The sequence below is a fragment of the Dermacentor variabilis genome, chromosome 2 (assembly GCF_050947875.1).
Source record: "Dermacentor variabilis isolate Ectoservices chromosome 2, ASM5094787v1, whole genome shotgun sequence".
NCBI lineage: Eukaryota > Metazoa > Arthropoda > Arachnida > Ixodida > Ixodidae > Dermacentor > Dermacentor variabilis.
The window spans coordinates 28,938,525-28,966,090 of NC_134569.1; the positions used below are offsets into that span (position 1 = coordinate 28,938,525).

Here is a 27,566-nt window from a genome sequence, read left to right on the forward strand (position 1 = left end):
GCTATGGATCCGTCATGGCAAGGAATTGTATGTATACATAAAAAGAGGGGGGTATGTGTGTGTGTGTTTGTAGTAGGGGGTATAGGATTAGGGCGGTACGAAAAAATGTACCAACACCGTCCTCTAGACCCATTGCGTTAAGGTACCGTAACAAAGCGTATTATGCATAAAGTTCACACAACCAACTCTGGTATTACTGCACACGCCAGGCGACGCGAGCTACATTTGTCATGACGCATTCGCGACTGCACCGGATGCCCTCCATATTATTCTCTTTAATCGTGCACACTGCACCGAGGCAAAAGAAAGATCATGGGCGCAGGTGCCTTTAAGGTATCTCGTCCTTGCGAGGCTCTGCTGCGCGTGCCAGGGGAGCTGTCCGTGCGAACACTCCCTGGCACACACATGCCTCGGCGGCCCCATACCTACGTACCATTCTGCTTCGAGCTTTGATCCCCCCACTGTCCTTTGGGTGCCCTGGAGTTCCTGCGCCGCCTGCTTTATTATAATCTCAGGTGCTCTCCTGATACTTCCGTTTGTAGGTTACATGTGCCCTACCCCAAATGGATCAGTGCTTATAATAATAAAAAATCCCGACCTATCTCCGCGACGATAGATCGCGAAAGCGGCTTTTGCAACATACCGCGCCCGTGCGAAGAGAATTACGGAACGCCAACGATGAATCTGACCACAGCTTCGAGCTCGTAACCTCGTCGAGTGACACTCCTGCAACAGGCGTGACCGCTGAAAACCGCATACCACCGGAAACTTCAGCAGGATCATCCCTCGGTTGCATAACTGCCACCTGTACGGCCAACATGGACCACACCCGCACCGTCCCGCAACATAGAATAAAGAACCAACTTATAAAGCCCAAACACACGGCTGCACGCGCAGATCACGACAGTACAAGCGAGACGCCATGCTGCTACGCTGCTACTGTTGCCGGATTAAAACTGACTACTGTCACCAAGTCTAGCAAGCGTCTCAGGAGCTGGCAACCTCGGCGCGTAGCAACATGGCGGCGCTCTTGCGGTTCCCGATTTCAATGCATGGGCCCTATGGGTAGCTTGTCCTCTAGAGTCAGTATAATAACTCTATGGTTTCACAGCTCCGCTCGGGAGATGGCCGAAGTGGTGGTCACGCGAACTAGCGGCGCTGCGATCGCGTCTTTTGTCACTTTTTGTTTCGTTCCTGATAGAAGTTTCTCGATATCTGGTAGATTACCGGTTTTTATTTTAAGAAGTAGTTATTTCACAGCTCTTAATTTTGAGCCTCTTTGTGAAAATTTGTCATATCTGAGCTAGTTATTGTAAATGCGTTTCTGGTAATGAACTTGAAACTTGACTTCTGGTTTCACTTCTGGTTTCATGTTGGTTGCACTGCATCGTCTGCCGTTATCCTTCTCCGTTTTGTAGGTGTTGCGTGATGTGTCGTGATTTGCTCTCTTGAAAAGTTTCTTGAAGAAGCGTTTCCGCGTCTCATGACAGCAAGAAGTTCCCTATGCCGTGCTGTTTTGCCCCCGGCTGCACCAGCGGCCTGAGACACGATGCCGCTGGTCACCATTTTTTCGCACCGCCGCAAGACGCTGGAGAGTTTAACAGTTTGGAACACATGCTACACCAAAAGGACAAACGCCTCACAAACAAATCAAAAGTGTGTGAACGCCACTTTGAGGACGACGACATTTTGAAATACTACAAGCATGTTGTGGGTAACAAACAAATATTGTTACCTCGCGGGGAAATGGATGCTTGTTCCCGGCCCACTCCCTCGGCTCTTTCCTGGGCTGCCTGAGCACATCTCAAAGCGAAAAAATGTGAAGCGAAAGCGACGTCCACCAAAAGAACGAGCGCAAGTGCTGCCAAGTACATCGGGCGAAGCTTGTAGTGACAGCGCTTCAACTTCAAACCTCCTGTTGGGCTTGGAAGAAGGAACTTCAGAAATATTCGCTAACACTTTGCGCTCAACGAGCTCACGAACGTGACACTGCCTTCTGCGCTCTGGAAGTTCGAAATTGTTGAGGACGACGCAACACAGAAGGGATGTGGAGTATTTTATATGAGGCAACTGGTAGACGGGCATCTGCGAGTAATGAAAACTGTTGTGCTTGAAGAGGATGGTACTTGCTGCATAAACGGCTACAGCAAAATTCACAAGAGGCTATTTCGAGCTGCGACTAGCATTGCAAGTGTAAAAAGAATCCTGAGAGAAGCAGACAGCTTGAACATATGTGCGGGCGTGAAAGCAGGCCAGCGTGAGACGGCGACATCAGATAATATGCACCGCAAGCAGTGCAATGTACTTACAAAGCAACTATAGTCTGCGCGCGTTGTCTCTGTCTACAGAGGTAACTTCGACTGAGTATTAAGGCTCCGAGCCCAACGCTCAAGCGACATCAGAAACTACGCAATGTGAAGAAGAGGCTGCTTAGGGCGGCTGCTGCGCATCAAAAGCAAAAGAAGGAAATTTTGGCTCTGAAGAAAAGGCTTTCTGAAATGCCCGATAACAGAATCGAGGAAGCGTTGGCCGAACTTCCGCCTTTACAGCGACTTGCATTTATGACATCGTTTAAACAGTTGAAAGCAATTGTCTCCGTGTGGCGCGCGGTACAATGCGGATTGGCTGCTGAATTGTTCAATGCTGAGGATAGCGAGCACTCAAGCATATAAGCTTCTATCTGACATGAACATGCTGCCCTTGCCCTCCCTGAGCCATCTCACACAAATTCTGAAAGGAATACCATATGCAAGTATGGGTTCAATCCTCTCTGTATGGAAGCTATTGGGAAACAGCTGGGCAACAGAGCAGATGGGAGGAAATTCGGCACACTGATTTTGGATGAAATTAAGTTACGCCAGGCGCACAATTTCAACAAGTCAAACTTCAAACTTGATGGTTTTGCGGACTACGGTGGTATTTCAAATGAAGGAACTGACCAACTTGCAGATCATGCGCTCGTGCTGATGTTCGTACCACTACTGGAGTGCTGGCTGCAACCGATTGACACCTTTGCCAAGAAAGGTGCGGTGCCTGGCAAGATTTTAGTAGAGCTGGTGTTGCAAGCAGTAATGCAATTGCATAAACATGGTGCTATGGTGATCGCCGTGGTCAGTGACGGAGCTGGGAACAATCGCTCGATGTGGCAGCAGATGGGAATCAGCGGCAGCGTAACTTCACCTTCTCACAAGATTCCACATCCATGCCTGCCTGAGCGCACGTACCTTTATTTCCTGTGTGATATGCCACATGCCCTAAAGTGTGTACGCAACCATTTGCTCAAGCACAAATATGGACAGGTGAGCTAACGTAATTTCATATATAACCTGTGCTGATTGGCGTCGATAACTCGCGCTGACAGAGTAGGTGCAAACAACCAGAAAGAGGGCAAAATTGCTTTGAGCAAAAGTAGCTCAAAATTACTTTTTTGTGTACAAAGTAAATAAAAAGTGCCACTGTGTTTGTTGTTTGTTTTGTTCGTCAAAAAGAAAATGAATTAATTAAGCTTTGACCTAAATATGTTCATAGTATTTAACTTCGTTCTTGCCACTGCTCAGAGATCACTTCAAACTCATTTGCACGTCCCATAATATCCGCGGACAACTATAAAAAGTACGTGTGTCAATTAAATTTATTAGGCGAAGAAGCGTTGACGGGGGTTGATCAATTCACCACAGCGTTTTCTCAAGCGACTGCTGGGCGTGATGCGTTAATGTTCCTACGTCTGCACAGGCGCTCGCAGTCTTTAATTACGACACATCTTAAGAATAAGCAGCAAAAAATAAAGCCCCCGCTGAAGGGAGCACCGTGGCGCTTTTATAGGGAAAACGTTTGTTGAAAAGCGGAATCGCAGTGCGCGACCGCTCATTTGCGGTGTAGTTGCAGCCTCTAAAGGCTATTTAGACATGTCATTCAAGGGTCCTTGGCATAAAATATTGTGCGGGCAGCCAAAACACAGTCGTCAAAGAGCGAACGGCACAGGCAGTTGGGGTAAACGACCAACCGCAGAAATGACATCGCAGGAGTAGACGATGCGCGCTGCGTGAGATAAGTCACTGCAGCGCCGATAGTGCATAGGCACCGTGAAGTACCGGTTACTTACGCGCGGCAGGTTTGTCACAAAACTCAGACTGCGTATATAAACTACATTTACCGACGGTTAAGCGCCTACAAGCCATTTAGTGAAAACGACGCGTCGAAGCAAGAGCAGACGACGCGCGGCGCATGACGAAAGACGCGACTGCAGCGCCGGTAGTTTCAGTGACACCCGTTGCGGCCACGTCGGCCAATGGGCTCGCATAGGGAGCTGCGAAACTGAAGCATGTCTAAGAACGTTGAAACGACCCATAGCGAGCGTCTTTGCTTGGTTTGCAGAGTTTGCATGAAACATGGCAGCGATCCTGGCGGCTCGCTTCGAATTGAATTTGGCGTTGCTTTTGTAAAATGCACTTGGTTCGTAGCAAATGACTATGTAAACAGTTGTCGTTTAGTCTCAGGCCACTTCGACGACAGAGTATTATGGGTAACATTGTGATGTTTTCGAGATTGCTTCTCGTTTCGAACGGGTCAAAGCCTAACGAGAGAAACGTTCGAGATGTCGGCGCCACCTATCGCTACAGTCAGGAGATAGCCACAACGACAGCATAAGGCCTCCGCGATCCGAAGATCTCGCAGGCATCTAAAACTGAAAAAAAATATGCGCTGTTTAGCGTACGCTAGACTATAGCGTATAGCGTACACTGTAAGTTACGATCGCTAAACTAAAACTGTCTATTCTCATGTACACTGCTCTCCTCAAGCGCATAAATAAGATGCAAATGCTTCTTTTTTTTTCATGTTTAATTTCCAGAAATAAGAATAAAAACACTCACAGGAAACATTTCTTGTACAAAAATCTTGAGCATGATAAATTTACAAAGTCACAGTTTAATGTACAACACCATGAGTAAGCCAGCAGAACAACTCCAACAACGTGTAATGCAACTGCCTGCCTTGCACCCACTTGGCCTCAAAAAGCCTTGCTGCACATTATGCCAATTGCACAAAGTCGCAGTGCCACACACATGCACACACACAAGAAAAAAAAATATAAAGAGAAGGGCAACAATGCCATTCCTTCTCTGAATGAATAAAAAGTGGGGAAAAAAAACCGGGTGAAGCAACACAGTAAGATCAAGGCACTTCAATCTGTACAAGCCACGGCACTCGCACACCCAACATTAAACAGACAACACTGGCATAAATAGAGTAGTCATTTCTTCTTTCTTTTGTTTTTTGACACTTCTGGTACATTTGTGCTGTGGCACACTGGGCAGTTCCCCGATTCCATCAGCGCCATACTCACCAAATAAGAGAGACCGCAGTCCAGTTCGGTAAATAGCAAGCACCAACTTTGGTATGCACCAGCTGTGCTTACATTCATTTGACACTTGCAAGTACATCAATATAGTTAAATAACAAAAAAGTTTAATTTAAGAAGAGTGGTCGTATGAATGCCTCTTCAAAGGCATAGAACAAAAAAAAAATAAAGATGTCTGGAAATATGTGTGTGCCACCCTGCTTTAGTTAATATGTGCATTTGTAACTTGAAAACTTTGTTGCAGTTCCAACGCTGGCATTCAATGTCACATTTGGCATCTTTCACAAGGTCTAAACACATTGTGATCCACAAGTGTAAAATGTGTGCGAAGTAGTGGTCAGAAGAATAACAAAAACAGAAAGTGGTCATGGCAGATGGACCACATCTGGACGAGCGTTTTGGAATGGAGTATAGCAGACGGCATTATAGTAGAAGGGCTTCACAATGTAGATGGTTCAACTTTTTTAGATAAGAATCAATAAGATAATAAAAGAATTGCGTGGTAAATGAGTTAAGTGTGCAGAGCAGATTAAGGCCCCTTAAGGCTCCTTAAAAAAAATTTCTGACACAGTCACATTTAGAAACTCAAATGCTAAAATGCAATATAACCACGGGGCAGTGGAGAAAAGGAATTGCTACAGCCTTCGCCACAGTCCACACAGTCATAAAAATAAAAGCCCGTCCACCAGCAGAGGGAGGGGGGAAGCACATATGAAGTTGAGAAGCTTGCAAAATTGCAGATGCTAACAATACATGGACCTTTACAAAACACAGTGTATATGTGGATAAAAAAAATGTCGCTGACCAAATACAAAACACCAATTCCCGGCAGTTTAAGCATTATACTGAAACTGGTTTGTCACGGAGTGTTTCACGCGGATGTCACTGACTAGATGAAACATTGCATATAAAGCCGGTTTTGTTCCGTGCGTGTGTTCAGCACAGTAGTACAACAGAAGATATCGGTGGCAGTTACAGAACATAATACCTCGTGACACTGGAGGAAAAAAAAGTGTCGAGCGTATCACAAGCTTGAGACACACACAAATGGGGGGAGGGGGGGAGAGAGAGAGAGAGAGACTGGCATTTTGCCAGCTAGAGTTGACAGTGAACCATGCCTCCATAAGTGCAGTTTTCAGGGGAAGACATTCATGTTGAGCAGCCACAGTACAAGTTGCCCAAACTAGTACACACGAAGCTACTCTCTCCGGCACCTACCTACCTACCCACTACACTAGTTAGGCAGGTTGACATCATTAAGAATATTCTTTAAGATCAAATGCCTCCCTTTAGGACGAAGTTACATTTGGCCACCATGATAAAGATCAAAAACATCCTCTAAAAACTCAACAGGAAATTGTTATTCCACGAAAGTTAATGCCAAGCGTAATATAAAAATGATGACGGGACGGGACACCTTTGCCACAGAAGACTTTGAGATTTCTCCACAGTGTGTCACTTATGCAAGACGGATGCACACTTTCTTTTTTTGCAGCAATAAACAATGTGGTAAAAGCAGCTGCTTGCAGCATGAGAACTGAGACAAACAAGTGGCAGAGCAAAATGAGGAAACCTGCCCCTCGGAAAAGAAGGGCCCAAAAATACAGTGTGTTCAATCCACCATTCACAACATCAAAGTTGACAACATCAAAGGCAAATGAAAATAGCGCTGCACAAACAACTAAATCTGATAGACAGTAAGAAGGACGTAATCACAATGTCCAGAAAGAGACAGGAGGGGAAATATTAAAATGGAAGTGTTCTCTTGGGCTATATAAGCCTGAACAAATGCACATCTGATGAAACATGCTAGCAGGGACAATTTACAGATGAAGACGATCTTCAGGGCATACAAGGTGTTCACTTTGACAAAATAAGCAGTTACAGTAAACCACTGCCATATAGATCTCCTTAAAAAATTAAGTTGCACACAGCCTCTCAAGCGTTCACCTCTGCTAATCACTCTTAGCATACTGCCTCTCACGTGGTGAAGAGTAGTAAAACAAGCACTTGTTCGTATCGGCTGAAATATCAGGCCAACAGGGCCTTGATGCTACACACACAGCCCCACCACACCAATTTGTGCTTGCAGAACACTGCTGTCACGACGGGCAGAAAGCCAACAGCCACGTCTGTGATCCGCATGTCACAAGAGATGCAAAAATGTGACACACGTGCATGCTAGCTTGTTTGTCCATTCCCATATGCAAATCACTTTTGTGTGTTTTTTTTTTTTTTTTTTTTAGTTTCTGCACCGACAGCTCATTGTAAGTTGCAGAGCAATAGAGGTGAAACAAGTTCCACTTGCTGCTCCACCAAGAAGGCAGGGAATGCCCCATTGTCTCACAGTCTTTAAATATTGCCCGTGGGAAAAGAAAAATCTTTGTAACCCGGCCCAGTCCCCAATCGGCTCATCACAATAAAGCAAATGGAAGAACACGTGCTCAGAGAGCTAGTACCTAATCACTATTCATTTGTCCGCGTCCTTAAAACTGATTTTACTGCCAGCGCATCCTTAAACATGTGGGACCTTATTCTGCAAACTGCAGACATCACGACCAGATACAGGAATGCTAGTCACAACACTACACTGATTGGGAGCCCCTCAACGGGAACAGTGAAGCACTGCAGCACAGTCCATGGCACATTGATTATAACTACACCATGATGGCCTCGTCATCCACTTCAGTAGGCTTATACAGTGAGACAACACTGGTGTCCGAGGCCGAAGCCGACAAGCCTGACGCTGAGCCGCCCGAGCCAGTGCCAGGTGGGAAGCGAGCCGGCTGCAAACGGCGCAATGGCGTTGAGACTCGTGTCTTCGGGTGATGCCTCTGGTCGCCTTGCGCCATGGCACCTACAAGAAAGTGCTCATCGTCATCTGGAACAGCATAACAACACACCTAACACGCATAACAACCCAACATCCTGTAGGGCACAGAGGCACCGACAGAATGACAGGCTCACACTTGTCTTTTTTCACGCTGCAGTTGCCCGCTACCTTCATCCCTCGTTTCCGGTGCACTGTTCCACTGGATTCATGTGGTGAGCCTATCGTCCATGCTTCCATTGCCGGCAAATTCAGTGAACCTGTTACTGCTACACTTTGCCCGGATCAAAGCCGTTACCAAATCTACATCTCGAAGACACCCCATTCCTATCTTCGGCTCACCACAACGCAACCACAACAGCATCGACATCGCCAGCAGCAGGACATTTAAAGCCAAGCAATACGCTCTGGACAGTCAGAGGGCACGGAGGCACCGACAGGATGACAGGCTCACACTTGTCTTTTTTCACGCTGCAGGTCAGTTACATTTCCAAACTGCCACTTCTTTGTTTTAAATCTAGTAATAGCTTCATTGTCTACTTCCGTGCCCAGAAGCCTTGAGTGACCCGTTCTGTTCCTTGTTTCTTTCACTGTGTGGTGACGTGGAAAGCAATCCTGGCCCATCCAAGGACGAAGTACTTGCTGAAGTAGACAAAACCGTGAGGGACTTAAATGAAAGATCTATTAGAATGGAATCTGTACAAAATTCTACGTTGGAGACAATTCATGAGCTGAAACAACAGCAAAAAACCGTTTCAGATGCTATATCCGACATCGATCAGACTGCAACACGTAGAAAGCCACACAGCCATCCTTGATAAATGGAAACAGGATGTCAGCATATTGCGCGAGAAGATTGAAGGTGTAGTAACTGATACGAACATGCTTCGTGCACGACTTGATGACACAGAAGGTCGCTCACGTCGCGAAAATCAGGTTTTTCTTTGTGTGTGTACCCGATACTCCAACAGAAAATTCAATGTCAGAGGAGAAAGCCCTAGAGTTGATAAAGAACCCTTTAAAACTCAGTTTAACATGCAACCACATATCGCGCGAACATAGGATTTGTCCCTTCACTGAACAAAAATCGCGGCCGATAATAGTTGTTTTCATCTTATAAAACCAAAGAACAAGTTCTGTCTAAGTGTTATCTTCTTAAAGGGAGCAGCCTGACTGTGAGCGAAGAGTTCTGTGAGGCAACACGAAATATAAGAAATACATTAACGGAATATGGCAAAGGACTAAATGCACCCTACAGGCTTCATTACGAAAGTGGGAGACAGTGTTATGGCTACGACCTAGGTAACGATGTTGTCTACGAAATTACACCATGAAACAGAAATTCCGACTCTCGAATTCTTTGCTCTGGTCGTGTCTTACAGAACTCGCGATAGCGACAAGCGAGGGGAGATGCTTCCACTTCTTCGAAACACGTTATCTCAGTTGTATTTACTAATATTCGCAGTATATTTAATAAAAGGGACAATTTGTCCCTTTCATTGATGACACTGATGCTGACATAATAGCGATAACTGAAACTTGGTTGACTAACAAAATAACAAATGAGGAATTGTTTAATTGTCGTAAAAATATGGTGTGTATCGGAATGACTGTACTGACAGAATCGTGGGTGGTGTATTGCTTGCTGTTAGTAAATGCCTTGAGTGCTTTAACATATCGATAATCACTGAAATTGAATCCGTCTTTTGTTGTTTAACCATTAATTACAAAAAAATTATCTTAGGCGTCTGCTACCAGCCGCCCTCGAATAGTTGATTCTGTGATCCCATGCATGACTGCCTAAATCAATTAACACTAAGATTCCTTAGAGCACATGACTGCCTAAATCAATTAACACTAAGATTCCTTAGAGCAAAGACAATTCTTATGGGTGACTAACTTTCCTAACATAAACAGGTCAAGCACATGCCCCTTCTCTAACCCATCATCCAGTGAGGCTAATCAGTTTATCACTATTTGTTCCGACTTTACCCGAGTACAAACGGTCGTTCTTCCAACACATGTAGCAGGCACTAAGTCATCATTACTTAATCTTGTGCTGACCTCATCAGCTGACATAATATCCCCAATAACGCACTTATCTGGCCTTAGCGAACATGATGCATTACATTTTACAATCACAATATCGCTACCACTGAAACGTAAACAATTTAAACAAATAGATTATAAAAAGGCTAACGTCTCTGCAATAAACAACAAACTTGCTTCCTTTTTTCACACGTTTCTGCATGGCCATATTGATCGTTCTGTTGAGACAACTTGGTGCCTCTTTAAACAAAAATATCTGATCTAAGAAATCGTTATATTCCAGTCCGACATATATATTCAAATAGTAACGCACCATGGTATAACAGGCACCTTAACAGACTAAGTAACAAAAAGAAATGCCTATTTCATATCGCTAAACGGTCACTAAATCCTGAACACTGGTTCTCATAAAGATCCGCTGCCGCCACATGCTTTTCTAACTTACGGTCTGCGAAGTTTTACTACTACAATGTTACCCTTCCCAAGCTACTGAAAACTAACAGTAAAGCATTCTGGAGTTCTATGAAAGGAGACAGCACTAGAAATATCACTCTAACTTTACCAACCGGGAACGCAATCGCCAACCACGCATGCACCAATGTGCTAAATGACACGTTCGTACAGGCCTTTTCGCAGTCTTCGCATGTTACACTTCCTGAAATACGACCTAAAGAACACCCCCAGATGGATCCCAGCATTTAATAGTAACAGTGTTTAGTAACAGTGTTAAATCAATCATAAATTAGAATCAAAATCGTCATGTGGTGTTGATAGAATTAACATTAAATTTTTACACAGCACTAAGGAGCCATAATCATCATCATCAGCCTGGTTACGCCCACTGCAGGGCAAAGGCCTCTCCCATACTTCTCCAACAACCCCTGTCATGTACTAATTTTGGCCACGTTGTCCCTGCAAACTTCTTTATCTCATCCGCCCACCTAACTTTCTGCCGCCCCATGCTATGCTTCACTTCCCTTGGAATCCAGTCCGTAACCCTTAATGACCATCGGTTATCTTCCCTCCTAATTAAATGTCCTGCCCATGCCCATTTCTTTTCCTTTATTTCAACTACAATGTCATTTACTCGCGTTTGTTCCCTCACCCAATCTGCTCTTTTCTTATCCCTTAACATTACACCCATCATTCTTTCCATAGCCCGTTGCGTCGTCCTCAATTTAAATAGAACCCTCTTTCGTAAGCCTCAGGGTTTCTGCCCCATACGTGAGTACTGGTAAGACACAGCTGTTATACACTTTTCTCTTGAGGGATAATGGCAACATGCTGTTCATGATCTGAGAATGCCTGCCAAACGCACCTCAGCCCATTCTTATTCTTCTGATTATTTCAGTCTCATGATCCGGATCCGCCGTCACTACCTGCCCTATGTAAATGTTAAACATTACTTTAGTTTTCTGCAGGTTAATTTTTAGACCCACCCTTCTGCTTTGCCTCTCCAGGTCAGTGAGCATGCATTGCAATTGGTCCCGAGTTACTAAGCAAGGCAATATCATCAGCGAATCGCAAGTTACTAAGGTATACTCCATTAATTCTTATCCCCAATTCTTCCCACTCCAGGTCTCTGAATACCTTTTGTAAGCACACTGTGAATAGCATTGGAGAGATCGTATCTCCCTGCCTGACACCTTTCTTTATTGGGATTTTGTTGCTTTCTTTATGGAGGACTACCGTGGCTGTGGAGCCGTTATAGATATCTTTCAGTATTTTTACATATGGCTCGTCTACACCCCGATTCCGTAATGACTCCATGACTGCTGAGGTTCTGACTGAATCAAACGCTTTTTCGTAATCAATGAAAGCTATATATAAGGGTTGGTTATATTCCGCACATTTCTCTATCACCTGATTAATAGTGTGAATATGGTCTATTGTTGAGTAGCCTTTACGGAATCCTGCCTGGTCCTTTGGTTGACAGAAGTCTAAGGTGTTCCTGATTCTATCTGTGATTACCTTAGTAAATACATTGTAGGCAACGGACAGTAAGCTGATCGGTCTATAACTTTTCAGGTCTTTGGCGTCCCCTTTCTTATGGATTAGGATTAGGGTTACGTTAGCGTTCTTCCAAGATTCTGGTACGCTCGAGGTCATTAGGCATTGTGTATACAGGGTGGCCAGTTTTTCTAGAACAATCTGCCCACCATCCTTCAGCAAATCTGCCGTTACCTGATCTTCCCCAGCTGCCTTCCCCCTTTGTATAGCTCCCCAAGGCTTTCTTTACCTCTTCCGGTGTTACCTGTGGGATTTTGAATTCCTCTAGACTATTCTCTCTTCCATTATCGTCATGGGTGCCACTGGTACTGTATAAATCTCTATAGAACTCCTCAGCCACTTGAACTATCTCATCCATATTAGTAATGATATTGCCGGCTTTGTCTCCTAACGCATACATCTGATTCTTGCCAATTCCTAGTTTCTTCTTCACTGCTTTTAGGCTCCCTCCATTCCTGAGGGCATGTTCAATTCTATATATATTATAGTTCCTTATGTCAGCTGTCTTACGCTTGTTGATTAACTTAGAAAGTTCTGCCAGTTCTATTCTAGCTGTAGGGTTAGAGGCTTTCATACATTGGTGTTTCTTTGTCAGATCTTTCGTCTCCTGCGATAGCTTACTGGTATCCTGTCTAACGGTGTTACCACCGACTTCTATTGCACGCTCCTTAATGATGCCCATAAGATTGTCGTTCATTGCTTCAACGCTAAGGTCCTCTTCCTGAGTTAAAGCCGAATACCTGTTCTGTAGCTTGTTCCAGAATTCCTCTAGTTTCCCTCTTACCACCAACTCATTGATTTGCTTTTTGTGTACCAGTTTCTTCCATTCCCTCCTCAAGTCTAGGCTAATTCGAGTTCTTACCATCCTATGGTCACTGCAGCGCACCTTGCCGAGCACGTCCACATCTTGTATGATGCCTGGGTTAGCGTAGAGTATGAAGTCTATTTTATTTCTAGTCTCGCCATTCGGGCTTCTCCTCGTCCACTTTCAGCCGTCCCGCTTGCGGAAGAAGGTATTCATTATCCACGTATTATTCTGTTATGCAAACTCTACTAATAATTCTCCCCTGCTATCCCTAGAGCCTATGCCATATTCCCCGACTGACTTGTCTCCAGCTTGCTTCTTGCCTACCTTGGCATTGAAGTCGCCCATCAGTATAGTGTATTTTGTTTCGACTTTACCAATCGCCGATTCCACATCCTCATAGAAGCTTTCGACTTCCTGGTCATCATGACTGTATGTAGGGGCTGTGGGGGTTCCACTCTGCGTGCGGCTAGGGCTGAAGGCAAGCTCCGGATCTAGCCCCACGCAGTCGCTTCGTGGTACTCCCAACCCGTAGCGCGGGAATCGCGGCTACGCCGGGTTCGAACGAATAAGGCAACCAGCGGCGTCAACGGTAATAATGTTTATTGCAATTAGCAATAATGAACACTCGCAGAGGGACGTCCTCTCAGTAATAGTAGTAAATAGGCTTGCCTCGTTGTCTGGGTGGGTCAGACAAACGAGGTCACTCACGGGATGCGGCAGGTGCTTTCGTCCAGGCGGCAGGTGTCCGGCGTCCCAAGAGAGCGAGTCGCCCCCGGTGGCGAGCTTTTATGCTTTTTTACCTTTTTGCGAGGGGAAGTCCTCCTCGCCCGCCGGATACGTTTCCCTTTCCCATGAGCCGCGTAGGGAAAGAGGAGTACGCGCGTCATCAGAGCGATGGAGAAAGGGAGGGCACGTAGTGCCTCTCTCCCATGTCTACGCCGGCCCGACCCGTCGCCACGTGCGAACGGGATGCCGCGGGTACGCGGGAGGAAATGGAGGTGGGTGCTCCCCACAGGGCGTAGACCTGTACGACCTTCAATTTGTATCTCTTATTAATTTTCACAACAAGACCTGCCACTCTCTCGTTATACTATAGAAATCCTGGATGTTACCAGCTATATCCTTATTAATCAGGAATCCGACTCCTAGTTCTCGTCTCTCCGCTAAGCCCTGGTAGCACAGGACGTGCCCGCTTTTTAGCACTGTATATGCTTCTTTTGTCCTCCTAACCTCACTGAGCCCTATTATATCCCATTTACTAGCCTCTAATTCCTCCAATAACACTGCTAGACTCGCCTCACTAGATAACGTTCTAACATTAAACGTTGCCAGGTTCAGATTCCAATGGCGGCCTGTCCGGAGCCAGGGATTCTTAGCACCCTCTGCTGCGTCGCAGGTCTGACCGCTGCCGTGGTCAGTTGCTTCGCAGCTGCTGGGGACTGAGGGCTGGGGTTTGATTGTTGTATTCATATTCATATATGCACTAAGTATAGCACTATAGCATATAGTGAGTATAGCACTATAGCATTCATAGTCATATAGCACTAGTGAATATTACTCTATAATTTTAGAATAAATTTTTTTCTCAGTCGCTTCACAACGGCACATTGCCTCTAGATTGGAAAATGGCTAAGATCATTCCAATTCATAAATCTGGTGTTACACATAACCCTTATAATTATAGGCCCATTAGTTTGACTTCAGTGCCCTGTAAGATAATGGAGCATGTAATTTATTCTCAGGTAATCAATCACCTTGAATCTAACAATTTCTTTATACAGTATCTAGCCAACACGGTGTTTGTAAAACTGCTTTTTTTTTTCTCCTGTGATACCCAGCTTCCTTGCTTAACGAATGAAATGCATTCTAACTTGGACACAGGATTTCTTAAGACTGTATTTTTCTTGATTTCGCTAAAGCATTTGACAAAGCAGACCACACATTATTGCTATCTAAGCTCACTGCACTAAATAGTGACACTAATGTAATTAATTGGATAAAAGCATTTCTAACACACCACATGAAATTAGTAAACACTAATGAAGTTAATTTACTCTAACACCTGTCAAACCTGGCGTTTCACAGGGGTTTGTATTTGGGCCGCTGTTATTTTTTATCAACGTTAATGATCTGCCTGATAACATTTAGTCTAAAATTTGTCTTTTTGCAGATGACTGCATAATATATCGCAAAATTAGTAATGACGCTATTATTTCCTCTCTTCACGACGATTTAAACACACTGCATAACTGGGCTACTAAATGGCACATGCAACTTAACATCAAGAAATGTAAATTGATCTGAATATTCCATACTAATGAAGCTTGTCCTGCCTATTTACTTGATAACATTCCTTTAGAGAGCGTAAGAAACTACAAATATCTCGGCGTCTATATAACCTATAACTTATCCTGGAAGTACCTTATCGACTTTATAACAAGCAAAGCTAATCGCACACTTGGATATCTTTGCAGAAACTTCTCGCTCGCACCATTATCACTTAAGTAATTGTTATACACGACATATGTTCGTCCACAGTTGGAATAAACATCATCAGTATGGGACCGACATCATGCCATCTCAATTAACTGCCTTGAAAGCATCCAGAATCGCTCCACTCAGTTTATAATAACTAATTACCATCGTACGGCAAGTGTAACACAAATGAAGACTATGCTGGACCTACCTTCGCTGTTAACTCGCAGGAAACAATCACACCTATGCTTAGTTCATAAGACTTACTATCAGAATGCAGCGCTTCTGTCGGCGTGGATTAATCCAGCACAATTCATCTCCTCACATAGAGATCATATGCATAAGGTACATGTGCCTCGCTGGATGAATAACAACTGGACAAGTGGATGAATAAACAACTTGCCGCAGGTGGGAACCGAACCCACAATCTTCGCATTTCGATTACATAACGAGGGTCTCGAATCCGGCAGCATTGATGCCTTCAGGTAGTGTGTGTGGGTTTATTGACCATTGCCTTCACCCAAAAAGATCACATTCTCGTGACGCTTGCAGCAAAAAGGACGCTCCACGTCCGCAGCCAAAGTCTGTGAGTGGTGGCGCTGGCTAACACTCCCAGGATTCCACTAGGACACATAAATACCCAAGAAAGTGGATGGGGAAACAGCACCGCGGTAGCTCAAGTGGTAGAGCATCGCACGCGAAATGCGAAGGTTGTGGGTTCGGTTCCTACCTGCGGCAAGTTGTTTATTCACCCACTTTTATTTACATTAATTTATCATTTCTTTACTTCATTAAGCACAAGTAATTTTCCCTATGTATTCCTTGGTGTTAGTGTTTGTTGGCTTCTTATGATATGACTATATATTGTAAGGAAGATGACGCACGTGCGCGCAGTCAGCAGCATCGGCAGCATCAAGCGCGCAGCAGAGGCTCGAGCTCGGGGACTGTACTCGGTGCATCGTAGAACCGGCGGTCGCTACGAACCCCAATAAACCTCCTTTATAAGTGGTGGAGCCGTGCGGGGTAACATTTCACTCTACCATCCTGGAACTCCGTTCTCGGACGCTACCCCCTGCCATGCCGGACGCCGACCAGCAGACTCTTCCATCGCCACCCGTCGCTTGCGCTGGCACCGTTCGTCAGCGGGAGCCTCCCGTCTTCAGCGGAACCGACGACAACGACGTTGAAGAGTGGCTGTCGTCCTACAACAAATGGAATGACTCGGACAAGCTGGCTTACGTATCATTCTACCTCGCGGGCGTGGCCAGTCTCTGATTCAGAAATCATGAAAGGGATATCCGAACGTGGTCGGCGCTCAAGACGTCGATTGCAGAAGTATTTGACCAACCCGCCGTCGGGAAACTCCGAGCCGAGCAGCGTTTGCGTACACGCGCACAGGACACGGGTGAGACATTCACCAGCTATATAGAAGACGTTCTCGATTTGTGCAGGCGCGTGAACGCTGCCATGACGGAAGCGGAAAAGATCAAGCACGTCATGAAGGGAATCGACGATGACGCGTTCCAAATGCTTCTGGCCAAGGACCCGCGCACCGTTGGCGATGTCATCAGCTTGTGCCAGAGCTATGATGAATTGCGTAAGCAGCGAATTCTGACAAGGCGACATCCCACACCAAATGCGGCATCACTCTGCAGCCTTACCACAGGCCCAGAACAAGCCTCCCTGATAACGCAAATCAAGGATTTCATCCGCGAAGAAGTAGCACGACAGTTATCTCTGGTGTCCGTCACTCAGGAGTCTGCCAGCACTTTGCCGTCTCATATCCGTAACGTGATCCATGAAGAGGTCGCAGAAGCGCTGCCGGCTGTTCACCAGCAGGATGTCGTGACTACACCAGTCACTTATGCTATGGTTGCTGCAATGGCCCCTCGCAGTGTGCCCGTGCGTCGCTTCCAGCAGCCTGTGCACCGCCCTCCCCCTCCTGTCCCCTGGACCACCACTGCCGTCGCTAACCCGTGGCGTACGCCGGACAATCGCCCTATATGCTTCACATGCAGGTATCCCGGTCATGTCGCAAGGTTCTGCCGCCGCCGATCGCAGGCGTTCGATGACGATCGCCGAGCGCCCTATGTGCCGCCTGATGCAAATGCACCTTACGAACCCTTCAACCCATCACCAGCTAGCTCCCAGACTGATCGCCGTCCTCGCTTCGAACGCCTCCGGTCACCCTCCCCACGTCGTCGATCGCTTTCCCCTATGCGTCGATGACCCATCTCTAACGAAGAGGGAAACTACACAACGCAGTTCCTGAGGCAAGAACTGCGCAAGTGTCGACATGCCAAAGTCCTCCTCCTTTACCTGCTAATGTCATTGATGTGTTTATCGAAGATGTTGCTACAGTCGCCTTAGTCGATACTGGTGCCGCTATTTCAGTTATGGATGCCAGGTTTTGCCGTTCACTTCGTAAAGTGACGACGTCTCTGTCTGGATTGTCGCTCCGAACGGCGAGTGCTCAACCCATTCGCCCTACTGCTGCTTATACTGCCCGTGTGATCATAAAGGACGTTTTGTACACGATTGAATTTATAGTTCTTTCATCGTGCTCCCACGCCGTTATTCTAGGATGGCAGTTTCTCTCACACCACAATGTCATCATCAATTGCGCTCGGGTTGAGATTGAACTTTTCCACCTTGGTGACCTGGCCTCGGTCGATGCTCATCCTGCCGCTAAAATTGTCGTGAAAGAAGACACCTGTATCCCCCCGTGCTCTTCAGCATTCGTACCGGTCTTCTGTAGTACCATATCCGATGGGACGGTCTTCTTCATGCCCTCTCATCACTTTGTTACCTGAAAAGCGCTTCCTTTGCCCTTTGCAGCTCTTGACCTTGCCGCCAGTGTGAGCACGATGCCCATTTACAATCATCTTTCATCGCCGCTATCACTGCTCCGCCGCGAATGTCTTGGTTACGTCGAGGCGGCCGATTAAAACACGAATTGTCTCCGTCCTCGACGAAGTGTCTTCTACTGCCCATGAACTGAGTGCCCTCTCCGTACCATACTCGACATCGACTGGTGTGTTCAGCCCATTCATCGCTGAAGATCTGACGCCTTCGCAGCGATCTCAACTTGTCGCAATCCTTCAGCACCTTCGCCTTTCTTTCGACGTTGCGCAGCAAACCTCTCTTGGCCGTGCATCGACAGTCAAGCATTACATCGACACTGGCACTCACTCACCCCTGCGACAAAGACCATATCACGTGTCCGCTACAGAACGTCACGTCATTGCAGACCAGGTCGATGACATGCTCCGTCGAGGCGTCATTCAACCTTCGCAAAGCCCATGGGCCTCTCCCATGGTCCTCGTCACAAAGAAAGATGGTTCCATCCGCTTCTGTGTTGACTTTTGACGGTTGGAACAAGATCACGCTGAAGGACGTCTACCCATTACCACGCATCGATGATGCTCTGGACTGTTTGCAGGGAGCCGAGTTCTTTTCTTCGCTGGATTTGTGGTCAGGCTACTGGCAGGTTCCGATGGCAGATGCCGATCGCCCTAAAACTGCCTTTGTTACACCAGACGGCTTGTATGAATTCACCGCCATGCCTTTCGGACTTTGCAACGCACCTGCTACGTTCGAAAGAATGATGGATAATGTTCTGTGTGGCCTCAAATGGAAAATATGTCTTTGCTATCTTGACAACATTGTGGTGTTCGCCCCTGATTTCCCAACACACCTGCTCCGCCTCCAGCACATACTCACTTGCTTGACCAACGCCGGGTTGCAACTTAACTTGAAGTGTTGATTTGCTGTTCGTCAGCTAACAATTTTAGGCCATGTCGTGTCAAAGGAGGGCATTCGCCCGGATTCCAAGAAGCTACGTGCTGTTACTGCGTTCCCAAAACCTACTACTATAAAAGAGCTACGCAGTTTTATCGGCCTCTGCTCTTACTTCCAGCGATTCGTTCGAAACTTTGCGTCAATTATGTCGCCTCTCACGCAGCTCCTTGGTGGCGCTAGAGATCTCTCATCATGGTCTCCAGAGTGTGAGGACGCCTTCCCAACCTTGCGCCGTCTTCTCATGACGCCACCCATTCTTCACCATTTTGACCTACAAGCGCCAACCGAAATCCATACCGATGCAAGCGGTGTAGGCCTTGGCGCTGTGTTGGCACAGCGTCAACCTGGCCACCCGGAATGTCATCACATACACGAGTCGCACGTTAACCAAGGCGGAGACCAGTTACAGCGTAACAGAAAAGGAGTATTTGGCCATTGTGTGGGCGCTTGGCAAGTTTCGCCCATATATATACGGCTGATTTTTTGACGAAGTGACCAACCAACACGCACTATATGTTGGCTGTCGACGCTCAAAGATCCATCGGGCCGCCTTGCCCGCTGGGCATTGCGAATCCAAGAATACGACATCCGCGTGGTGCACCGTTCCGGGCAAAAACACTCTGACGCTGATGCGCTATCCCGATCGCCGCTTCCCCCGAAGGCCAGTCACGACTCCCCCTGCGAGTGCACATTATCCTCTCTGGACTTTGACACTATCGCTGCTGCACAGCGTAATGATCCCTGGACTGCATCTCTGCTCGACCTTCTCCCGGATATGTCGAAAGTTCCAGCGTCACGTACGCTTCGGCGCCAAGTGCCTCCTTTTGGGATTCACGACCAGCTACTATATCGACGCAACTATGCCCCAGAGGGACACACCTGGTTACTCGTCATTCCGAGAATCTTGCGATAAGAGCTCTGCTTCTCGTTCCACGTCGACCCTCAGTGTGGCCAAGTGGGAGTCTTCAAGACCTACAAAAGACTTCGACACCGCTATTACTGGCGGAGGATATAATTTCGTTCGAAAGTTCGTCCGCTCTTGTCATGAGTGCCAACACTGGAAAGCGCCACTGCACAACTCTGCCGGTGAACTCCAGCCTTTACAATGCCCATCCCGACCCTTTGATCGCGTGGGCATAGATCTCTACGGGCCACTTCCGTTGACTCCTGCCGGCAACAGGTGGATAATCGTTGCGGTAGACCACTTAACCCGTTATTCGGAGACTGCTGCTCTACCAAATGCTACAGCGCAGGAGGTCGCCAATTTCCTACTTCGCCGTTTTCTCCTTCGTCATGGAGGTCCAGGTGAACTATTAAGCAATAGAGGCCGCGCCTTCTTATCTGAAGTCATCGAACAACTGCTTGTTCAATGCGCTTTTGTTCATCGAAAATGCACTGCTTATCACCCACAGACTAACGGTACCACGGAAAGCTTTAATCTAACTCTTGGTGACATGCTCGCCATGTATGTCTCACCTGATCACTCTAATTGGGACCTAGTTCTTCCGTTTGTCATTTACGTCTACAACACCGCGACTCAGGCCACTACCAGATTCTCACCCTTTTACGTTCTTTACGGCCATCATCCTTCGCACACCATCGACATCATCTGCCCTACCGGCTGGACCCATCCGAATGCCTGCCGATCTCTGAAGCCGCCAGACAAGCAGAGGAATGTCGCCAGCTTGCCTGCCGATTCACCTCAGACGACCAGAACCGCCAAAAAGCCGTTCACGATGCCCAGAACTTGACTCCCACTTTTCTCCCGGGCGCTCTCGTCTGGTTGTTAGTGCCACACCGCACGCCTGGGCTTGCTTCAAAACTCCTTCCAAAGTACGACAGTCCATACCGCGTTCTCGAGAGAACATCACCCGTTAATTACCTGGTTGAGAGGCTAACGCCGCCGTCCAACATGCGACGTCGTAACCGCGAAGTCGTTCACGTTCAGCATCTCAAGCCGTATCACAATTCTACCGTCCTTCCAGAAAACTAAGTCGCCAGGATGGCTCCTTTATTTCCGCGGGGCCATTGTAAGGAAGATGACGAACGTGTGCGCAGTCAGCAGCATCGGCAGCATCAAGCACGCAGCAGAGGCTCGAGCTCGGGGACTGTGCTCGGTGCATCGTAGAACCGGCGGTCGCTACGAACCCCAATAAACCTCCTTTATAACACACACACACACACGCACACACGCGCCCGCGCGCTCTCACGCACACACACGCACACACACACACACACACACACACGGGGGGGGGGGGGGTGTCCCAGAAAACTTTGGAAAAGGTTTAGAAATATGCTGAAGCACTCTAGAAGTATACGACTATATGCATGTTGTTGGCTATTTTATGGGTCAAATCACACAATTTTTTGTATTCTTCTTAATTATATATAATTAGTCAAGATTAATCAGCCACTTTGTAGGTATTAATATTAAGGCAAAAGTTCAGATGAGAAAGTTGTACAGCGCTCTACTTTTAACAGTTTCCGACTTCCTACTTGTTACATAATGATTTTTCCTGCGTCCTAAAGAAAGCTTGCAAAATATGAAGAAAGGCACCTGACATGCCTGCTTGCGTGGCGCGAGAGCTGTTCACTTGTTTTATGCATTGAACATGTTTAACGAGCACTGTTTTACTGAGTAATTTCAGCTGTGGTATCAATGACTAATGTGTGCTCCTGAATACCCATGTCACACAGTCACTTTTCTGTAGCTATCAAGTTGAGGCCCTTTAAGGTTCTCATATACCATCAAACTTGAAAATGTTGTGTCACCATTGTGCAGCAAGCTCAATGGTCTTCAAAGCTTTTAAATAACCTGGCACCAAGAGCTTGTGGTGCTACCTACCACTGCAAGCAACAGTTGTGCATCCTCAGAGGTAACTAGCACTCAAATCTAACTAAAATAAATGCAAAACAACATTTTTATTGTAGAAATTTTTTTTGTGTGTCTACAGCGAAGTTTTAGTATTGCACTCAAGCTTTGCACAAGGTGTTCCAACAAGATGCAGCATGCGACACAACTGCTGCTGCGCAGCAAGAACAGCGCCCTCACAGAACACCGGGCGTGTCATGACGCTGTCGTTATGAGGAAAACCAGCAGCAGCACTAGCGGCATCACACCTTGATGCTGAAACCAACAGCTTTGGTGTTTGTCAGCACCCAGCGAAAAGTTTTAGCTTGACATTTACTATCTATTCCACTCAGGTTAGTGTGCACCATGGCGTGGCAAGCAGCACAGCTCACCAGCAGAAATGCTATGTGTGTGCGCACAACGACTATGCCAGCAGCGGAAGCCAGAATGCTGCCCTTGCCTCCACAGAGCTAACTGAGCAGAGCATGATGGCGAGTCCACGTGGATTCATTGCTTTTACAGCCAAAGGCATTGAGCATTTTTGGAAGCCTCCTAACTCTCCATACATGGGTTATGCATGAATAAAGGGAAAATGAGACATCCACCCGTTCGTAGCAATCGCTACAAAGGAAACCCAAACGGGTTCCTCGAAAGAAAAGCCTCATAGTTGAAGAAAAATTCGTCCTGGTCCAGGACTCGAACCCGGGACCACCGCCTTTCCGGGGCAGCCGCTCTACCATCTGAGCTAACCAGGCGGCTAGCAGATGGCAGAGCGAAGTCGAATTTGTCGACAACACGAAGCAAAGGCAAGAGTTTGACGTAGTAGTTCTGCGGAAACCCGCAAGGTGGAGAGAAGTAATGAATAAAGGGAAAATGAGACATCCACCCGTTCGTAGCAATTGCTACAAAGGAAACCCAAATGGGTTCCTCGAAAGAAAAGCCTCATAGTTGAAGAAAAATTCGTCCTGGTCCGGGACTCGAACCCGGGACCACCACCTCTCCGGGGCAGCCGCTCTACCATCTGAGCTAACCAGGCGGCTAGCAGATGGCAGAGCGAAGTCGAATTTGTCGACATGGGTCGACAGAACCAGAATAGCATGCTGCACCAGCGCAAAGGTCCATGTAATTGCTATTGCAATCAAACTTGTTTATCACTAATGCTCATGCACTGAATTCTGTAATGCTTTCTGTCGTCTGTGTGAAAGAAACAATGAAATGTGTAAACACATTGGCTTGCCTAGATTTCTTTACTCATCTTTTATGTCAGCCAGATTCCATAGCGTCTGTTGGAATTGTCACCTTGATGCCTGCTCTTACCATGCTACCTTGGACAAACATCAATTGAGTGAATGATGAGCTTTAATATGCCAAAGACACAGGAGCTGTGAAGTACACCATAGTTTGGATAAATTCTAACCATTGGTCTTCTCCAACATGCACCCAAAGCATGACACAGGCCCCACGTAGCCTGGAATCAAACCCACAACCTTGTGTGCGGCAGCAGAACACTGCAGTCACTGAGCCGCCACGGTTGAGTTTGGCTGAACAAATCAGCAGAAAAAGAGAACAAAAAAAATACTCTATTTGCCCTTGTTAATGCTTGTGACGTCTAAGCCACCACACACTGACTTTCCAACCACAACAGCAATGAGATAGAGCAATAAAATTTTCTGCAGCTATATTCTAAAAGCTTACACTCACCAGCATCATCAAAAGGCCGAACATCATCCAGGCTTCCCGCAGCGCTGTCCATGTCTGTGCTCAATAGATCATCATCAGATCCACTTAAGGCCAATGTTGGAAGCACTGTAGTCAGCAGCGCCCTGGAGAGAGAAGAGGAAGACTGAATCAGAAGTGACATTCAAGGTGTCTAACAAGTTGACATTTCCAAATTCGATAAGTTTTCCAGGTTTTTCCTGAGTGCCCTTGCAAAATTTCGTGAGTGACGCAGAGCTTTGTTTTATGTCAAGACGGGCTGACGCCATGTCACCCAATGCTGTCACTCTCTAGTAAGCACGTGAAAAAAAAAAACTACTTAATCCAGTCTGAACAGTAAGGAGTAGTGTACATTCAAAAAGAGAACAGAAGGGAGGGGTTAATAAAATGCAGAGCAAATAAAATGCCTTCAAAAATATGGTAAAACCCATCGCAAATCGAGCCGAACATTCTCGAATACGAATAAAAAGGAGATGCATACAGAAGCAAATATTTTCGAATATGAGCTATTTCTATCAACTGACAGCAAGCTCACTGGTATGAGGCCCAAACTTTGTCACAAGTGAGATTCTCTCTCAACAGCTGGTAAGTCAGGCTCAACTGTCCTGACATACTCTAAGACCGCACACAATGCCTCAGTGCTATGTTTCATTGCTTTAAAGAGTTTATTTTGGTTTGGATGAGGGACACCCACATTTTGGCATCAGCCGACAATCTTTTTTTTTTTTTTTTTTTGAGCTCAAGCTCCTTCAAAGTGGTGGTCACATGCTTCTTTTCCCATTCATTCCTCAATGCGTAGGTCCTTTCTGTTGATGTGTTCCTCCTGCCGTGCGTACATCCCACGGAACATTCGAAGCCCCCTCTTGGTCAGTTGTACAGTCAACATCCAATTTTTCGGACTCCCTAGGGGCCGCGAAAACGTCTGAAAGATCGGCCAGTTCTAAAGAAATGAATGCATGTCTTAACTGCCCTTAAGGGCTCAAATTGACACAGGCACATCCAAAAAAGTTCTAAAGGCCTGCCAGTACACTTATTAGGGATATCGGTGCTCGTACTGTGACAGGAGATTGTGGGTACACGTGTGTATAATTAAGGAATACATACTGTGTCCGGTGGCAATTGCTCCTTCCCACGCTTGTTATGCTTCACCACAACACTATTAGCCCCGAGAACGATCTACAGGGGCGCTGCGAGCGCCGCTTGCGTAAAGTCCCTCGATAATTTGAAAGTAATGACACTCTTTGAACTCTGCCGCCGCCGCGCGACCTCCTCGCCTCCTCCTCGCCCCTTGTGCGATCCCCCCGCGGTAACGAGTTTTGCCCCCGTTTTTTCTGCACGCCGATTGATCTCCCTGCCGTTGCCCTTGGAAACGCGCGTATCTTGGGTATTGCTTGTGTTTTTCTTTTTCGTTCGCGCCATTTTCCTCCTGAGCACGGCTGGCTCAGCGGTTTAGCTCGGCGTAGCGAACGTTGTACGCCGTGTTTCCTGCTCTCTGTGCTAGCGCTATGCCGGGCTGTTGCGCATATAACTGCAGCAAGAAGCCTCAAGATGGCTATGCCGTTTTTATGATACCGCAAGGAAAGCGTGACCGCTTGCGCGGGAAGTAGTGGCTGCGTGACATTGGCCGAAAGAACTTTATTCTGACAAAGAACAGCGTTGTTTGCAAGCTGAGACGTCTTTTTTAGTGCTCGTAGCACAGCAACCCGTAATGCTGCATTTTTTTTTTCTTTCTTCCGGCCTGCTCACAAGCGCTTTTGTTGCGGTTGTCCCCAGTATGCTTAATATTCCCCATGCACGTTGCTAACTGTTGTTATTCAGTCAGAAGTGCAGCATTATAGATTCTGCTTTGCGCCCTGAAAAAATTAGTGGAATATACCCGTATATTGCAGGTGATAAACGTTAGCTAGTCAACATTGAGTTGTTTTTTTTAGTTTGAAGGCGAAAGCTTTTAGATCTATATTTCAAGGTCGCGTTGTAAACTGGAAGTATCACGTGACCCAAGGAAGGCCAGAGGTGACCCAAATCATGTCCACCCCTGTATAAGAGAATGATTACCCAATTAATAATAATAATAATATTTGGGGTTTTACGTGCCAAAACCACTTTCTGATTATGAGGCACGCCGTAGTGGAGGACTCCGGAAATTTGGACCACCTGGGGTTCTTTAACGTGCGCCTAAATCTAAGCACACGGGTGTTTTCGCATTTCGCCCCCATCGAATTACCCAATTAATGAATCATTAGTGATTGACATAGGTGGATTAAGGAGTATTAATGTGATTAGAGTGTATTAAAGAAGATTAAGGTGGATTAGAGTGCATTAAGAAGGATTAAGATGCATGAATAAAGATTAAGGTGGGTGGAGGAGGATTAAGGCAGATTATGGTGGATTACGGTGAAGGGTTGATGGAAGGGTATTAGGACCGATTAGGGTGGAATAGGGTGCATGAACTAGGATTAGGCAGGATTATGGTGGATAAAGTAAGATTAAGGTCCATTAGTGTGGATTAAGGTGAATTAGGGTTGATAAAGGGGGATTAAGACTGATTAGGTTGGATTAGTGTAGATTAAGGTGGATTAGGGACCATGGAGCTGAATTAGGCTTGATAGAGGTGGATTAGGGTGTATTAAGGTAGATTGGGACTATTAGGCAGGATAACGTTGGATTAAGGTGTATCAATAAGGATTAAGGTGGATGGAGGATTAAGGCGGATTATGATGGATGCAGATTGATAAAGGAGAATTAAGACCGTATATGGTAGGCTAAGGTGCATTAGGGGCGATGTACGTTGATTAGGTTGTATTAAGGTGGATTGGGAGTACTAAGCTGGATTAAGGTGGATGAAGGAGCATTAAGGTGGATTAGGGTGGACTAAGGTGAATTAGGGTTCATTGAGTATTAAGACCGATTAGACTACCACAATCCTCCTAATGCACATTAATCCACCGAATCCACATTCATCGACCTTAATCCTCCTTCATTCACTTTATTCCACCATAATCCACGAGAGTCCTCCTTAATGCACCCTAATCAACATTCATCGACCTTAATCTGCTATAACCCTCTTTAATGCACTTTAATCTTCCTTAATCAACCCTACTGCTTCCTCATTCACTTTAATCCACCCTAATCCACTATAATCGTCCTTAATTAACCTTAATCCACGTTCATTTACCTTAGTTCACCCTAATCCTCCTTAATCCACCCTTATCCTCCTTCGTTCACTTTAATTCACTTTAGCCCACCATAATCCTTAATGCACCTTAATCCACCCTAATCTACTATAATCGTCCTTAATGCACCTCAACGCACCTTCATCCACCCTAACCCACCTTCATCGACCTTAATCCAACCTTGTCCTCCTTTATGCACCTTAATCCACTTTCATCAACTTTAATCCACCTTAACGCTCCTTAATACACCTGAATTCATCTTAATCCAATCACTAATCATCATTACTTTGCTAATCATTAATCATCTCCTATGCGCGGCTGCACATGCTTTGGTTCGCTTCCCGCCTTTCTTCGGTCACGTGATATTTTCTGTAGCTCACAACGGGACCTTGAAACAGAGGTCTAAGGCTTTCGCTTAATAAACCACGCACAAAGGGATGTGTCACAAGCAATACTAGATCAGATGCACGAAGTAAAGCATCTGATCACGTGGC

General features: G+C 46.3%; 1 protein-coding gene across 4 annotated transcripts in view; it reads right to left on the reverse strand.

Annotated features, from left to right (window-relative positions):
- Nucleotides 1-4,906: 4,906 nt before the first annotated feature.
- LOC142571571 (unconventional myosin-IXa-like) overlaps nucleotides 4,907-27,566 on the reverse strand; it is a 120,408-nt gene continuing 97,748 nt past the window's right edge. For 3 of the 4 annotated variants that reach the window (XM_075680042.1, XM_075680041.1, XM_075680040.1), the window contains exons 42-43: nucleotides 23,885-24,006; nucleotides 4,907-8,216 (exon numbers count right to left, since the gene is read on the reverse strand). In XM_075680042.1, coding sequence (XP_075536157.1) covers nucleotides 8,017-8,216; nucleotides 23,885-24,006 — 322 coding nt within the window. In that variant the 3' untranslated portion in view covers nucleotides 4,907-8,016. Of the gene's footprint in view, nucleotides 8,217-21,285; nucleotides 21,473-23,884; nucleotides 24,007-27,566 lie in introns of those variants that run through there. The other variant, XM_075680043.1, reaches the window with a different exon arrangement.